We start from the raw sequence: 17,984 nt of genomic DNA, 5'->3' as shown, positions 1-17,984 counted from the left end.
GGTTGGGCCAGAGGGTATTTCTCGCTCAGGATGTTTCTAATGCTACCGCTGCAAGATGGAAAGAGTTTTTGAACCTTCGTGCTCCCCTACATTCTCTTGGTGCCAGGTATGATTTGTTTCACCCTTGCATCTTCAAAGTTACCCATCAAAATCAAACTTGGACTTTTCATGATCCTGCTGAACTCAAAAACTTCATTCATATTCAGACTAATGTTGGCATGGATACCTCCACTCCTGCTCATGGCTGACAATTTAATTTCCTTTTTTTTTTTTCCTGCAGGCTAGTTCAGTTATCATTCTCGCATTAGCCTCTGCCTGTTGTAGTGTTGGTTTGTTGTTGTTATGACATGTTCCCAAGTCCACTCTTGTTACTATTCTCAACTTTTTGCTGTATTGTATTTCCTTTTCCATGCATTTATGTTTTTTAATATGTTTCCTTCATTATAATTGTCTCTAATACTTATCTTATTCACCTAGATCGTCTGGTGTACTCCCCTTCATCCCATATGGTTCGTCTTCTTCACCTTCCGTCTTGGTGCGGCTTGATCTCCTGATGCCGGGAGGTCACTCTTGTTGAATCCTCCCACAACCCCGTTCTCCTCTTTATGTCCCCTTCAGGTATGTTACTCTCAGTCATCCTTTTTGGATATGTACTGTCTCTTCTTGTACTTTTTTCTCCTCATCCTCCCCTTCTTCTCCCTTCCCTTTTTTCTCATTTGTTATTTATTTTTGTCTCCCCTTTGTTTGTACTATTATCCTATTCTTTCATTCGTTTTCTTTCAATAGTTTATTTTTTATTTTTCCTTTCTTCTCCTCTTGGAACCTTCCTTTTTTCTTGCTTCTTTATTCTTTCACTTTTTGGCATTTTTTGCTCTTCATATGCTGTAATCTTTGTTTCTATTAATGTTCTCCAATTTTTAAATTCAGAGTAATTTCCTGGAATGTAAAAGGTTTTATTAATCCCATTAAGCGTCAGAGAGTTCTCTCTTACTTAGCTTCGTATTCCCCTGATATAGTTATTTTACAAGAGACTCATCTCACTGAAGCTGAGTCCCTTAAGTTAAAACGAGGATGGGTGGGTATGGTCTTATTCTCTCCCTCTACCAATAATAAAATTGTGTTGCTATTTTATGTCACAAGAGATTAAAGTGTAAAGTTTTGTTACAAGAAACAGATGCTGATGGGAGATGGATACTAGTTAAGTTACTAATGAATTCTATCCCCCTTACTGTGTTTAATGCTTATGGTCCCACTCAACCCGATTTACTTTTCTGGCCCTCAATTGCGAACAAATGTATTCAACATAGGAATGATTCTTTCATCCTTGGTGGTGATCGTAACCAGATTGTAGATCCCTTTCTTGATCGTAAGTCAACTGTCCGGTTTATACCTCACAAGCCCCACAAACAATTTCTAGACACTATTTCTCAAGTCCATCTCACTGACTCTTGGAGACTTCCTCACCCTGACACCCTGGACTATTCCTTCTTCTCTCCTCCTCATGCATCTTTTTCTCGCCTTGATTACATTTTTCTTTCTCCCTCTTTATCTCAAAACCTATTATCTTCCTCTATCGAACCCATAGTCATTTCATATCATGCCCCCATTGTGACGGACCTTGACTTGTTTCCTCCACATCCCAAGCCTTCTCGTTGGCGCTTTAATAATTCTCTTCTTATCGATCCCTCTTTCTCCTCTTCTTTTCATTCTTTTGCTATCAATTTCTTTTCGCTTAATGAAGATCCTAGCATCTCTCCCCATCTTCTCTGGGATTCTTTTAAAGCCACTGCTCGCGGATTTATTATTGACTTTGTATCCAAGAAGAAAAGACGGTTTCTTCAGAAGCAAACAGATATACTAGCTCGTATTAAATCTTTGGAACATGAGTTCTATACTTCCCCTAATAATAATGCTTCTCCGGAACTTATTCGAACCAAGTTAGAATTCAATAAAATCACGACTGATAATGCTTCCTCGGTACTTCTTCGCAGTAGTGCTCGTTATTATGGCAGTCGAAATAAATCAGGGAAGCTCTTAGCTAATTATCTTAAGTCGCGCAAAGAACGCTCCCTTATTGAATCTATTTACTCTGTCGACAATGTTTTATTACATAAGGATCAGGACATTCTTGACCAATTTCAGTTATTTTATCGCGCTCTTTATACACCAGAGACTCCTCCCACTCTTCCTCTTATTCAAGCCTATTTTGACAAAATTCCTAAACCCCTGACTCCTCATCTTAATTTTTCAGATCTTGAAGTTGACCTTTCTTTGCATGAACTTTCTACTGCTCTGACCACTCTCACCAAAGGCAAGACGCCGGGCCCGATGGTTTTTCAGTCGAATTTTACTTACATTTCTCTGACCTTTTACTTCCCAGACTTCTGACTCTCTTTCAATCGTTTTATTTATCGGGTAAGGCAGAGGGTACGTTTCAGGAGGCCACCATTTGTCTTATTCCTAAGGATGGTCGCGACCCCAAATTCTGCAAGAATTATCGCCCGATCTCTTTAATCAATGTAGATTATAAATTATTTGCTAAAGTACTTGCTTTGCGTTTAGATCCCCTTATGCCCCACCTTATTGGTCAAGAGCAGTGTGGATTTGTTAAGGGGCGACTCACCTCTGATAATTCTCGCCTCTTCCTTAATGTTTTGAATAAGGTCCCTTCTCTTTCTGTACCTTTAGCTGCTATCTCTGTTGACGCAGAGAAAGCCTTTGACAGAGTTGATTGGTCTTTCTTATTCGCTTCACTGCGTTGGCATGGTTTTGGCCCCCATTTCATTTCTCTTATTTCTTTGCTATATTCTGCTCCTAGAGCTTCGGTTCTGGTTAATGGTCGGGTCTCCTCGTATTTTCCTCTTCAACAGGGTGTTCGTCAAGGCTGTCCTTTATCTCCACTACTTTTTGTTCTAGCTCTTGAACCCTTTTTGTCTTCTATTCACAACAATGATTCCATTTTGGGTTTTCCTTATGGGGATAGTCAATTGAAACTTTCTGCCTATGCAGACGATATTCTTTTATTCATCTCTGCTCCTGAAACTTCTATCCCTTCTTTATTGTTTGAAATTGACTCACTTTCACAGGTTTCAGGATATAAAATTAATTCAGATAAAACTGAAATTCTCCCTCTTACTAAGTTTTGCCTCCCCCATTTCTTTTCATCAACTGGGTTTGCTTGGAACAGCTCGAAAATTAAATACTTAGGAATCTGGTTTTCCAATTCTATTTCCTCTTCAATTAATCTCAACATGTCTGCGGTATTATCTCGAATTGAGCAATTATTCTCTTCTTGGAACCCCTTGTTTCTCTCTTGGTGGGGACGAATGGACTCAATCAAGATGATGATAGCACCCATTTTATTATACCTCTTCTCTATGTTGCCCGTTGATATCCCAGCAGTGTACTTTAAACGAATTGATTCTTGTATATCCAAATTCCTTTGGAACAACAAGAAATCTAGAATTTCCTTTACAATGCTTCGTAAGTCCAAATCTAATGGTGGTGTCAATTTCCCAGACTTTCATCTTTATCACAAGTCCTTTTCTCTCCGTCAAGCGTCTAGATGGCTCACGCCTGCCAATTCTCCTTTCACTCCTCAATGGCTTCATATCGAACAGACATTGTTGTTGCCCTTTTCTCTTGAAGAGATTACACGTTTTTCCGCTAAGACTTCTTATACGTCACTTCCTTTATTTAAATATACTTCTTCTCTTCTGAAACCTCTTCTCAATCCTATGCCTCTTACTCGCGAATCCTTTTTGAACTCCACTATCTGGTATAATTCGCTTATACTTATAAATAATATACCCATCTTCTGGAAATCTTGGAGGTCCAAGGGCATCATATGGGTTAATCAGCTTTTCGATGGAATGTCTCCCTGCTCCTTTCCCCAATTTCAGATTTCCTTTCATTGTCCTCGTTCCTTTTTGCAAAAATGTGTCACTCTGATGACAGTTATTCTTGACCTCTTTTACTCTCTTCCCTCCTCCCCCTCTTCTTCTGTTTCCCAAACTCCTCTTCTCAAAATCTTTTCTATTCTTCCCAAGGCCTCTCTCATTTATAAATTCTTTTCATCCCCTAACCCAGAGCGTCTTAAATCTAAAGTGGAATTATCTTGGGAGGCGGACTTAGGTTGTGTTTGGTCCGTTGCTCAGTGGGATAGACTTTGGTCTAGATCTTTGAAAATTTCTCGTTCGGCTTCTCTTACTCATTCTTTATTCTACTTATATCACCGACTATATCTTACTCCGCTTTCTCTAGCCCGTTTCTCTTCCTCTCCTGATTCTAATTGTTGGACATGTTCTTTTCCTAATGCTGACCTTCTTCATCTCTTGTTTCTTTGCCCTTCTGTCTCTCAATTCTGGAATACTGTCTGGTTATATATCTCTCGTGTTTTCGCACTCTCATTTTCGCATTCTATACCTATTCTTTTTCTTGGCAGCCTATCTGATTCTTTAGATCTTCCTCTGCACTCTCATGGTCTCTTTGATCTTATGCTTGCCCTTGCCTTTCAGCATATTACTTCTAATTGGAAGTCCCTTACAAAGCTTTCCATACGCTGTTGGTGGAATTCTCCATGTCACTTTCACAGATTAGACATTGCTTTCGCTTCCTCCTGTAACCCCACACATAATAGGGATCTATTCTGGTTACCTCTTACCTCATACTTAGATCGGGTGGCCAAGAAGAACATGTCCCGTACTACTTCTGAAAATTTTAGACCGCCTTTAGGAGATTATTCCTTTTTCTCCTATATTAAAAGGCTGGACTTCTTTATTATTATTGTCTTTTTCTTAACTTAATTATTGATTGCCGTTTTGTTTGCAAAAACCATTTTATTGCATAATGTTATTCTCTCATATTGCAATGATAGAACGTTCTTCCCCCTTTTATTTATTTATTTGTCTCCACTCCCTTTTCTGTCCCTCTCCCCTATCCCTTAAAAATCTCTACAAAAAAATGCTTTTGTTCTTATCTTTAGGATATTAGCTTGCTCAATGTCATTTAATTCCTATTTTGTTTAACCTAGATGTTCTGGCTGATATCTTTTGTATTTAAACACTTTTAATAAAGCTTTTCAAACTTAAAAATATTTCTGCTTTTAAGACATATTTTGTATAAATAAATGATTTGAGAATATGTTTGAAGTCATTGTGATGTACTTTTATGGTTGCTTTTGTAACCAAAATAGAGTTTTTTGATTGATTGAATGACTGACTTGGTAGAAACTATAACCCAACAAGTCAGGTATAGCAAATATGGTATCACACTGCACCACAAAGATGGGATTTAACTCTAACCAACAGGGAATGGATACAGGATGAGGACCAAGATGGAAGGCTGTTCTACAAGGGCAAGAAGCAAACACTTAACAACATGGCATGGATGAGCAAATAACAGATCATATCAAACAATGTCTCAGAGAGACCAAGGGCATCTTTTAAACCACCAGAGTTAGATAGACTATGATAACCCCAATCGGTGCTACTCCAGAAGCAGGTTATGATGTATGGTAGCTGACAAGACAACACCTGTTCAGATAGGAGGAGACCATGCCAGCATACATGTTAGGCATCAACCGGCCTGGTAATTTGCAGCTTTTATAGAAGTAATTTGACATCCACCTGTAATCTTTTCCAGGATTGTCTATTTGCAGCGCATTAAGCATGTCAAAAGTAATTGCATGAGGGATAGATGCGATATTTTCAATTGTGAAAGAGTGAATCATGCACAAGGTAAATTTGAAAAGAAGCACATTAAATTACAATGGAGAGGGCATTTACATAAAGGTCACAATGGCCAGGCAGCCGTAGTAATTGTGTGCCTGACAATTACCAGTATAATTTATTGGGTCGCCTGAGGAAGATGGTATAGAAGAATTTCATACAAAGTCAATTTTCCTCACCAATGAAGTTAAATTCTCTAATGTAGGTTGGGAGGTCACTCAAAGGGAAGGCTAGACTTTGGGTGATACTTTGCGATCTAGTAAGCCTCCAAACATTAGTGGTGATTCGTAAGGAGAGTGATGTATGTCAAACTATCAAGTTTGAGGGACTCTGTGGTGAATTGTCTTGAAGTAAGAGGTTTCCATAGTATAAATTTTGTTGGTTATCTGTGACATTTTCTAATAGGAAGAGAGAGTGTATGTTTATGTCACAGTGCCTGAAACCCAATGCCAATCTATTTGCAGCTCTGAAACACTAAATTCAGTTTGAGAATCATTTTGAATGTTTGCAATGATGACAGTGGTGGAGAAAAGCATGAGTCATTGTTTCTGTCAAAAAAGGGTGGTAATCTCAGAATTACAAAGCAGCTGATGAATGTGTCAGAGGATTTAACTGATGAAGATGGATAGTGTCCTATAACATTCAACATATAAAGTCTTTAAATTTACCTTAGGCCATTGGAACTTGGACTATGTCACAATTCAGGCGTAGAAAGCTATTAACCATGCACAGCTTTTAATTTAACCTTTAAGTGACACCAATTAAGAAGAGCAGCATCTCTGATTCACAACCCCGACTTCACAACCAGAACAAGAATACTTGCATTTTTGGTCAACTAGGAATAAACAATAAGAACAGGGGAAACAAATATATGCAAATAGATCTGATCTGGAAAAAAGTATATCTTCTTACCCATAACCGGAAGATCTGGATAGGATCATCCATAAAGTTGTACACAAACTGTCCAAGAAAAGTAGCCTTTTCCCCTTCTGCATTATTTAATCCCTAGACAGAGTTCCAAGCAAAACTGTTAGCACACAACAGAAGATAAATAATAAAAATCTGAGGCTTGCAATATATAAACATAAGAATGCATTGTGTTATTTGTACAGGCAAAACCTTCTCCTAGCAGTACTGAACAGTGCCTTTCAAACTGGCTGCCTCACTTTGTCATGGAGAGTTAGGACTGAAAGTTGAGTCTGTAGGGTAAAACATTCCTGCAATACTTAGGCAGGTAAATTAACATTTTCAGCTTTGACTTATTATGGCTATCTTTGTGTTTTCCACCAGTAGGCCCCGACGGGGAGAGAATGTGGCCTAACGGCTAGGGCGGTCGACCTCGGAGCTGGGGATCCAGGCTTGAGTCTCGGCAGGGACGCTCAACATTCTGTGGTTCTGGGCAAATCACTTAATCTCCCTGTGCCTAACAAAAAATGAACGTGTCGGTCTGTAACGTAACTGGTGCTCATGTAAAGCACTCTGATACCTCAGGACTTCATAATAGACAGAAGTTCTGCACCACCAATGGAGAAATTGTATTTTAGGAGGACCCGTACTTTGAGTCACTGTTTCTTTCAAGGATGCGAAAAAGCCTGAACCATAAGATAAGGCCCTACGATTTTGTCCTGTATGAAAGATGAGCTGCTGGGCTGACTGTAGAGGAGAGGGACCTAGAGGACCAGTCACAGATACTGCCAGCCAAGGAGCCATGAGGATCTGAGGTACATCTGACCTGAACAAATCTAATCTAAGATGAAAGAAAGACATTTGCATCAGCAGTGGGTTAGATGTGTGCCACAGATGCTTAAGGACTCAGGGTCTCATTTACAAAAAATAATGATGCAGCAGCGTGCCACAAGCCAATTTGCTGCACCGAGCTGCGTCATTTTAAAAGCACAGAGATGCGTCGTATTAACAACTATACGACACCTCTGTGTGCTTTCCCCTGTGCTGATACACAATTAGCTGCCATACACCAGTGCAGGCTCCCTTGCGTCATGTTAAAAGAGGCCTGGGTTGTGGTGATGTTTGTTTTTGTGCAGAAAGGGACACCATTCTGCACAAAAACAATAATTGATGTTTTTTTCCTCATAAAAAGAGGAAACTAGGAGAAAAAAAAGGAGAAAAAAAAGGATTACTCCTCGTTGCGCCACTCCTACGCCTCCCCTGGAGAGGCATAGGATTGTGACGCATTCCCAGCTTTATAAAACTTTGTAAATCTGGGAATATGTCAGGTTCCATGGAAGTTGCTTGGGAATACCCACAGCAACCCCCATGGTACGCCCCTTTCACACAGAGTAACCCATGTAAGGGGCCCATATTAACAAGGCCATGAAAAGTCACGCAGAGTGATTTTATGTGGCCTTATAAATATGGACAGGCACACTGCGCTGCCGATGCGTCAAAAAAGTGATGCACCGACGGCTCAATAGCCTTGTAAATTAGGCCCTCTGTCTGCTTCTGAGCCTCTTGACACCACCATACCAATTGACAGTGAACACCTGGGCCCATCACACAGGAGTGGACAAAAGCATGGCTCGAAGAAATTTACTGGACTCCTCTGGCATTTTGTAAAACTTTGTTGCCCATCCACGATTCGGTAAACATAAAATGTCTCCATTGACATAGACATTTGTTGGGTTTGTTATGTTGACTGCGGCTGATTATCCTGAGCTCAGAACCATAGGAACCATAATTGTAAAACCTTAGGTTTATGAGATATCATGGCCGATTGGCCATTTGGTTACTAACCCAAGGTGCCAATTGTCTCTGGTGGAAGCCAGCTAGTCAAGCCTGTGCTCTCTGTCCCCTGTGTGTCTTTGTCACCAGAGTAACCAACCCTTAATCACTTGTAGGCTCCTAATCTGTATGACTCCCAATTGGTGGTAACAGTGAAATGCCAATCCATCTTCTGGTGCAGTTTATCATCCTGAACACTGAATGGACACTTTTCAAAGTATCACTGGTTCCCTGACATATGTTCCGTAACTCTTAGTTCTAAGTACCCAAAATACCACACAATGCAGAACTAGAGATCTTGTCTAGCTCCCCTTTACCACTTAGTAGCAACCCCCTTGTAGTAGATTGCACTCTTTTATCTTTTAGGTGGTAGGCTGTTGTTTTTTTGGTACAATATTTGCATCCATGACTTAAGTCTATGGAGTCACTTTGCCTGAACCCTGAGGTGCTGAGGAAACTAGGACACAACGGTCAGATGAATCACAGCATCAAGGATGTTTTGTGTCATTTCATAGACTGGATGTCACTTGATCTGTTTGGTAATTTTCCATTGCATTACAAGAGGACAGAAAACAGATCTGCAAAGCCCCTTCCAGATTACAATCATTGTGCAGTGTAATAAAGCTTTTCCTCTAAATCCAGCTCTCCCGCTTAAGTCTTTGTACTTAAATAATGTTGGGAGCCATATATCTGCCTAGAGGGTGTTATGACCTTCTGGCTATGTTTAATGTTAAATGCCGTTCATTACCGACATGAAACTTAAGGGTTGATTACGAGTTTGGCGGTCTTACTACCATACCACCACAGCGGCGGTCTCCGGACGGCAGTATTACGATGACACCGCTATCACAGAGCGGTGTTTCTGACAGCAGTCAATATTTCTTCATATGTGTCAATGCAGGTGTGATTTTTTGACTGCACAAGTGTTAACTGTACACATATGCATGACACATGAAAAAATACCTACTACAAGTACTTTTCCATTGGTGGAGTCTGGCCCATATGTGCCCAGTTCAGTCAACGGGTAAATGGATTTCGGCGCCAACAGGGTCTTTTTGTTCAGGGCCAAGATACTGATGTGAAGGGGGCCCTGGAGAAAGGGATCCACATGGGAAACTGAAGGGAAGAAAAGGAAATTGGTGGTCATGCAGCCGAATTCCTTAGATTCTGTCGACTCGAAGCAGGCGGCCTTCCTGCCACGGTCAGCTCGACCAAAAACCTACCCGTAATTCAGACAAGGGTGAACTGGTCTGTACTGCCCTCTGGTATCTGCCTGCCCTATGCTGCCGTCGAGGCTGTTGGCGAATGGCTGACGGTGGAAGCGATGCTCCAGCGGTCTTCCGTTCTGCATACTGCCAACATCGCAATATGGCGGGAAGGCTGCCAAATAAGCAGCTGGTTGTCCAACGCCATTTCGATGGCTGTTCCCTTACCGCCGAACTCGTAATCAGACCCTATAGCTCTTATGGAGCTTAGGAGTAACAGCTAGAACTTTAGATTGACTTTATAATGTGTGATTACAGTATCATACAGTATTGAAGGACCAAAACTGCTACCACCTCCTGGATGAAACCGTTCGTCTAAGCTACCATCAAAGAGTTAGGAGTACAAAGGGAATACTTGGTTATCCAACTGGAGCGTAATTTTGTTCAATGCTTTGGGTCATTAGCGTTAAACAATGGTAGCCAACATGGATCCTGCCCGGTATTCCCTGACAGCCACCTGACCACAGAAAGGGAGGTGGCCTTGCTAAGATTGCCTTTCCAAACCCAAACCTAAACCTACAATTAGTCTTTAGAGTTGCAGATTGGTCAGTAAAATGACAGCTTCATGTAAATATTCACAGGGGGCAATCAATAACAATGTCGATAACAAAGCATTCATTAGACCTAATAATTGAGTTGTTAGCTCATATGCCATCTGTTCTGTGTGGTGCTTGGAAGATAATAAGACTGCCTTCAACATAGCTTTAATTCTCTAGACTGATTCAAATCGCTTTAGTCTTACCTACATCTTCAGTGCCCCTAGATGAAAGTAATATGGTTGCTTATTCGCTGTGATTTCGCAATGCACATGAGACGTAAGCTATGTCATTAATCCAAAACAAGTTTGGGGTTTGGTATTTGTACTGTAACAAGCATTATAAAAATACTCCATGTCTATGTTGGTGTAATGATTGCACAATAGCAAGAGCAAGAATGAGGTGTGGAACACAAGGATTTATTCTTCAAATTCTACAGTTATGCGAGTCTGTGTGGCCAATCTTATATCTTACGAGGAATGAGGCACAATCAGAAACACCTTTGAATGTGTATAATGCCAGTAGGTGTGTAGCCAATATGGAAAGCTCAGCTGTACATGATCGTTTGAACTCCAGGTGATATGACAACATGGCATGTGGTCTTTAACCCCTTGGCTGCGGCAGGAATTCCGCCGCAGCGCTGGGGGGGTTTGGGGGCAGCGCGGTGGCGCTGTGCTCATGACGGAGCCACTCCGTCATGAGTCACGGTTGAGCTGTGCTCATGACGGAGTGGTTCCGTCACGACTCCGCCCACTGCGGTAATCGCCCGCACAGGCGGGGAATTAGCGCCGCGTGGGCGGAGCGGCGGCCAACGGCCGCAGCATGCCGGAACCACTCCGTCATGAGCACACGGCACCCGTGGCTCATGACGGAGTGGTTCCGTCATGAGCGGGGAAGGGGTTAATGGGCCATGCAATGCACAGGCAGACTGAAGTGGGTTCATTCTTAAGACATTCCAGTGGAGTAGTGTTTTCCTCTATCTGTACCCATCTGTTGCTGGTTTCCCGCCGGGCAACCCAATATCCACATGGTCCCTAATTTCAGATTTTCAATAGTCTCTTGGTGGAAGAGAGGGGCATATTTACAAGCCCCTATTGCCACAGGAACGTCACTTTGTACGGCGTTCCTGTTACGAAAGGGACCTCGCCTTATTTACAAGGCGGTGTTAAGCCACTTAATGTGGCTTAACACCACCGCCTTGTAAATAAGGTACCCTTTCACGCTTTACTTAGAATGAAAGGGGTGGGCAATGGGTGTTGCGGTGGGCGTTTTGCCGCAACACCCATTCATCTTGATGCTGCCCTATATTTACAAGATGGAGTCAATATGGAGTAGCGCCAAAATTAAGACCAGGGAAGACCTGGTTTTAACATGGCAAAATGAGAAGAAATTATTTATTTCTCCTCGTTCTTGCTGTTTCTATGTTTGCTGCATTGTGCAAGGGGGTACTTTCCTGCAAATAAACAATCATCGAAAAAATGATGATTTGCAACTTCTATGTGTGCTGCCCAATGCAGCACACATAGGAGTTACAAATCACCAGTTGTGATTGTTTATGTGCAGGAAGGGACACCTTCCTGCACATAAACAATCACTCCCTCCAACGCAGGCACCCTTGCACTATGGTGCAAGGGTGTCTGCGTTGGCGCAAGGCAGCTTAATTTAGCGCTAGGGGAAATACAGGGGCGCACCGTATCTTTGTAAATACGCTGCATCTGTGCGTTTTCAGAATGGCGGAGCGTGGCATTAGCAAGTTTTTCTTAACGCCACGCTCCGTCATTCTGTTGCACATATGACCAAGAGTTTGATGAGGTAGCCTCACACCATCCAAGGGAGAAGCTGAAAATATTTGTTTATGCAGGGCCACTGGAATTATGCAGCATGGGAGGGCTAAATTATGCTGCAGGGTTGATCAAATTATACAGGAAGAAAAGGCAAATTATGTGACATAATCCGGTACATTTTATGATAGCATTACGTCATTATTTAGTGGTTTTTACACTTGTTAACACTGTGTGGGCATTGGCTGCACCTCATTAATATCAGTTTAACACCTGAATGTAGCAGTAAGCTGACCAGTGAGTCTTTGCAAAGGGCCTTACACTGTGCTGCAACACGTGTCGCTAAGTTCTTAGTAACTTTTGAACCACGTCAGCTAGAAACACATTTTTTTGTTAAAATCTGCAGATTACGCAGCAGATAATGGATTATATAGCAAATGCGGCAAATCTATAATTATGCGAAAAACGCAGCAGCCGCACAATCACATAACTCCAGTTACAAAGTAGAACACTATTGGCACTTATTGTGTGCCACAATGAGGAGAATCCTCAGTAAGCAGCTTCATCATGTTTCGCGTCAAAAGTCCTTCTGGGAGATACCTCTAACACAACCCTTAATGCAACACGGTGGACTGAGCCGTAAGGCCAATGCAGCAAGATGCCGCTACCACTGCCTTCTAAATTTCAGAATGTGACGTACATAAACTTCGAAGTCCTTGAGGGCGCTCTTGATGTGACCATCATGCGATATTGCTTTTGGAATGTGTTGAACGGTCACAGCAACGGGGTGGATGTTCCGGGAAAGTTTCAGCACCACCTTGCCTTGGGATCCTGGAAAAGCCCAACAGTTTCCAGGATGGACATCTGGACGCAGAATGACCTCTGGCATTCGTAAATTGTGTTCCAGGGAAAAAATGTACCAGGGCGCGTTGGACCAATCAGGCACATAGTTTGGCGACGTTCCACTCGCCACAATACTTGCACCAGCAGATTCCAAGGCAAAATCGGCCACATGGACATAGTCTTCTTGCAAGTTTTTCATAACGCTATCCACAATTTCCATCATATGCTATGAAAAGAGAGAAATGATTTCAGAGACAATGAAACGTATCACACAGAGGTAAACATTGGGGGAGCGTATAAAATATATCACATTTAATGAAAACAATTACTCAGCTATTGTAAAGGAAAGACATAAATAGTTAATATTTATATTCAATCATTTCTGAGTGGGGGACATTTTAAATGGAAATGTTGTTAGGAGATTGTATCACTGTAAATCAAAGAACATTTATGTTGCATGGTAACAGAAAAGCCAGTGACTGGGCGTGAGTGTGGTTACTTCGACACACCAAAGAGGTAATATCGCCTTATGGCTCCCGGCAGTGGACTACACTCGCCATTAATCCCCATTCCCACGTCATTAGATCAAATAAAAAACAAGCATTTGCAATGCAATAGTGAGCCATGGTAATTAAAAAAAACATAAAAGTGAGTGCCATGCTACAGCAGGCCAGGTAACTCTTACAAAAGTGGAGATGATGGGATAGATAAGACAGCTGGGGAACAGGGTCGAGCTGGGAACAGCAACCAGCCCTGGCAGGTTGCTGCTCTTGCCTGGCCCTAGGACCGGGATGGGGGTGCTAGCAAAAAGCACAGCTCCCGCTTTTCTTTCAGAGGGCTGATATTTCAGCACTGCAGCAGATCCGGCCCCCAGTAAGAAAAGCTCCCCCGTGGGCACAAAACCGGCCCCACCCCTCTGGCGCACTGGGGAAATGCCGGTGCCCACTATGGCTAGACCGGCCCTGCTGGGGAGAAGGGTAGTGGAGAAGACATGACCCGCTCTATACCCTACTGCAGCAGCTCCCGAGTGTTGACAACGGCTATCTGTACCTTGACTTGCTCCATGATGAGACCCTGATCCACCTTCCCAGAACCCCCCCCCCCTACCCCCAACGGGGAAAATTCAGAAGAAAAACTGTCTGTTTCTGCCAGCACCAGGATGAAAGTCACAACGTGCAACAAAACCGAGAGCCAGAAAAGCAGGGAGGGCTTTTCCCTCACTAAATGTTAAATACTTGTAAAGCGCACAGCTGCCCCAGCAAAGGGGCGTCCCGGCGCTGTATACCGCTGGGGAACCCATCCTGGCTTTCCCTGTGAGATGGTCCCTTACTGGGCATCTCCAAGGTGAAGACCAAGCATCCCCAGCGCTGATGGGGCCGTTAGTGGAGATTAAGCACGCTATGAGTTGCTGAGTGTGATCCATGATTAGAGTAGGCACCGAGGCGAGAATTATCGAGTCCGCTGACCTTGGCCCAAGACCCTGCCGCGTCGGGATTCGAACCCTGGTCCCTGACCGACCTCTGCTTCCGGGTCTGCCGCCTCTAACCAGTGAGCCACACCACTCCACTGATGATGGGAGTTGTAGTCATGAGCAGGAATGATTGCAGCAAACAGAGAGCCCGCAAAAAGGTGAGAATAGAAGAAGAATTGTGGGAAGTTAATGAGAAAACAAACTTTACAGATCTGCACACCACTAAATCATGAGAAGAAAATACTGCATTATGAGATGGGTGTGAACAGAGGTTAGATCTGCATACTCTTGAACTGATTTGTCGCATTCCAACACAAGGTACCAACCCCCACCATGCTGGCTGGGTATTGTAATAACAAATGAAAATGTCCAGTATGTATGTGCAGCAACAGAACTTATTTGTCTTACAACTAATGTATAGCTTGAACATAAAGTAAGTTCAAATGTCACAAGATAGATTGACAAACTCCGCAGCACTCTCCTTCTACCGAGACATTGTGAAAGAGAGCATGCAGCAGACGAGGTCGAGGGGGAGTGACACATTCAAATACACGTGTCAAGGTGTAGAAGGTCCCAGACTGCAAGAGAGGGAAACACTGTTCTTTTAACAATGTCTGGGAACTATTAATAAACAGAGACAGGACGTGAGTAAATGGCCTCATGTTAAATTAAACTAAACTGCAGCTGATGTTTTTAAAAGACGCAAGCACTTCTAGGATGTTCAAAGAAACTAAAAACTGGCTCCCCGTGCTAAGTAAACAAAACAGTGCTATAGAACAAGCATTTGCAATGCAATAGGTCTCGCATTTATACAAGTTTGAGCTATTGGCATTGTAAATGACAGTGCCTTTTATTTATGTTTAAAAAACAAAAAAATTAAATAAAAAGCAGTGTCATTTACAATGCCAATAGCTCAAACTCGTATAAATGCGAGCCCTATTGCATTGCAAATGCTTGTTTTCTTTACTGTAAGCAATGTTGTACAGCAGCCCGTGTTGCTGTGCAAAGTGTCTATAATATACCAAAAAAAACATAGCCAAAGCCAATAGATCACACATAGGCTGAACCTATTGGCTTTGCCAATCCTTGTTCTGATAAATTCAGGTAAAACAAACATAAGTCAACAGTGATTACTTCTTTATAGTCATTTCTGTGATTATGTTGCACAAAAGCCCTGGTGTGCAGTTGAATGATCTGCTCTGCTCCATGCCTGGCCACACTTGCCCTGTTCAGACACCTCGACTGACACCTTCCCTGGTCAGACCCCTGGACTATCTTCTATCTTCTTCTTCCAAGTCAAGTCTGCCCTCAAAGCTCACTAGGTCCGAGGACCCACCCAGCCTTTCATGCCTGATCCCTCTGGCCTACGCTTTTATTACTATAAGCCACATAGCCTCTGCAACCTCGATTAATTATGTAAGCTATAATATATATTATCTATGTATACATGTATATGTATAATGTATCAAATGTATAGTGATGTTGTCTCACTGGACATATCCCACATGTGAATTCTATAAACCCGCCTCCCATACGTACATCTGCCTACCTTCTTATGTAGTGTCACGACGCTGCGCATAACATGACGCTAGAAATTCTTCACACACAGTGACCTCGAGCCGCCTGGTGGCTCCGCAGTAAAGTGTCCCTTGGTGACCTCTGGGCTTCCGAACAGTCTGCTTGCTCTCAGACACAGGCTGGACATGTAAAGTGCCCTTCAGACTTTCAGTGCACATTAATAATTATTTTTTCTTCTGCTGCCCCCAACCCCCGCCAGTCTGCGCAGTGCAAGAGTGACATTTCAGCTCATAGATGTAACCTTTGATCTAGTCCACTTTGTAGCGTATCCATCGCAGACCGGGAACACACCGAGGCATGAAGGACAGAACCCTCGGATCCAACCCGCAACATGTGTGCGTGGCGGGCACCGCACAATATGGGGCTGGGTCCCTCCGCAGCCCTCCAGCCCGTGTGCTCGTGTTGCTGCCCCTAATAATCACACGGCGGTGCTGTGCATTTCTCCTTAGGAGGAATTATCTAAATTGAGCAGTTTTTTATTTGACATTTTTATTATACTTTCTGTCGAGTCTACGCCACCTCAGCGAAGACAACCTGTAAAACTTCTTCTAGCCTGTGCAGCACTTTTTGCTGCTGCACTAAATATCTCATAAAACGCACTCGACTTCATCAACGGGTTCTGCCACTTTAATAAGACTATTATTTCTTACTGGGTGGCAAGAGACTAATGAGAAATACTTTAAAAGGTCAGAGAGGTTTCACGTGGAAAGTGAAATTACCAGCAAAGGGTATCTGTAGAACACCAGACATGTTATAGAGCAGTCCAAGAAAAATAGCCGCGATTTGTCACTTTTTATGTATAAAACAAGCCTTGTATTATTTTGCACAGCACAACCTCTCTGCATTTTATTCTTTTCATTTGGTGTGTAAGTGGAAACGAGTCGCTGAGGACGTTACGTTAAACTTTAAAATGTTTCAAATCTTTCATACAGCCAAGAAAACATATCCTATTTTTTGGGGGGGGGGGGAGGTGAGTTAGGGTTGTAGCTAAATCTAGCCAACTACAATGCCGTATATTCCATCACTAAATAATATATTTCTCAGCTCCAACTTTGCCGGTCATTACCATGGAGAACCAACGAGCAAGCTTGGCTCTAGAGCCCGTACACGAGCCGAGCCCTGGAAATGTCTGCCATGCAAATTACACAGGATCACCTAAAATATGATAAAACCGAACACACAGTGTTTATACTGCTCGTATTCTGAAAGCACCTCTTTGAAGGTGTTTTCATATATGATAATGTAGAAAGAGGGAATTGGTGAAATAAAACCATTGCCTCAGATCACACTGTTTGTTTAAGTAGGGAAGCCAGAATTATGACCAGGTTTTCTGGTTTCACTTTGTACAAATCATCCACTAAATTGTTGTCTATTTGTGTAAACTTTTAAACTCAAATGTTGATGTTTAGTTTTTAACTCGTGCATGCAGAAGCCACCTAAAAGCTTGCCTCGTTTTCAGCTCACGGTTCACAGGAACTCAAACTGAGCCCGGCTCGAGTTTTCAGTGGCTCGCCCACATCCGCTAAACAAATGCACCTAATATAACATAAAGAAACAAGCACAGATCTGTACATATGCAAACAGAGAGTCCCTACTAGAATGAGTTTCTGTTGCGCGACCAAGGTTCTAAATAGGCTTCCTTTGAGCGACCACAGCGGAAAGATAGATTCCCAAATTCATTGTTTTACACCGCTTGTTAAAACAAGCAAAAGAGAAAGCAGCTCCATATCCGGGCCGGGAGGAGACCTGCGAGGGAGGGGGCTGCCCGCGCATGCGCGGTACCTGTAACTTTCGCGTGTTCTGCGGCTCGGGGCTCCTGTGAGCAAAACGGAGCCCCGCGTGTTGCTGCAGTGACCGGCAGGAACAGCAGAGGAGCAGCGCAGAGTCCCAACAGGAGCCGGTAAGTGCTTGGAGCGCGTGTGCGCATTTAGAAAAAAAAAATGAAATTGCATGAGGCTGCTCAGGACGGAAGAGGACAGGAGATGTGCACACCGCGTGGCTGTACGTGCGCGTACACCAACTCAAATCCGCCAAAGCCTGCG

At 42.8% G+C, this 17,984-nt stretch overlaps 1 protein-coding gene across 1 annotated transcript in view; it reads right to left on the bottom strand.

Annotated features, from left to right (window-relative positions):
• The window catches only part of LOC146798371 (SUN domain-containing protein 3-like), a 69,408-nt gene that overhangs the window by 22,193 nt on the left and 29,231 nt on the right, over positions 1 to 17,984 (bottom strand). Inside the window, exons 3-4 of the mRNA XM_085625636.1 lie at positions 12,751 to 13,119; positions 6,642 to 6,734 (exon numbers count right to left, since the gene is read on the bottom strand). Coding sequence (XP_085481762.1) covers positions 6,642 to 6,734; positions 12,751 to 13,119 — 462 coding nt within the window. The remainder of the gene's footprint in view (positions 1 to 6,641; positions 6,735 to 12,750; positions 13,120 to 17,984) is intronic.

Source organism: Triturus cristatus, chromosome 9, assembly GCF_964204655.1.
Source record: "Triturus cristatus chromosome 9, aTriCri1.1, whole genome shotgun sequence".
NCBI classification, from domain to species: Eukaryota; Metazoa; Chordata; class Amphibia; order Caudata; family Salamandridae; genus Triturus; species Triturus cristatus.
This window is presented reverse-complemented; position numbering and strand designations above follow the sequence as displayed.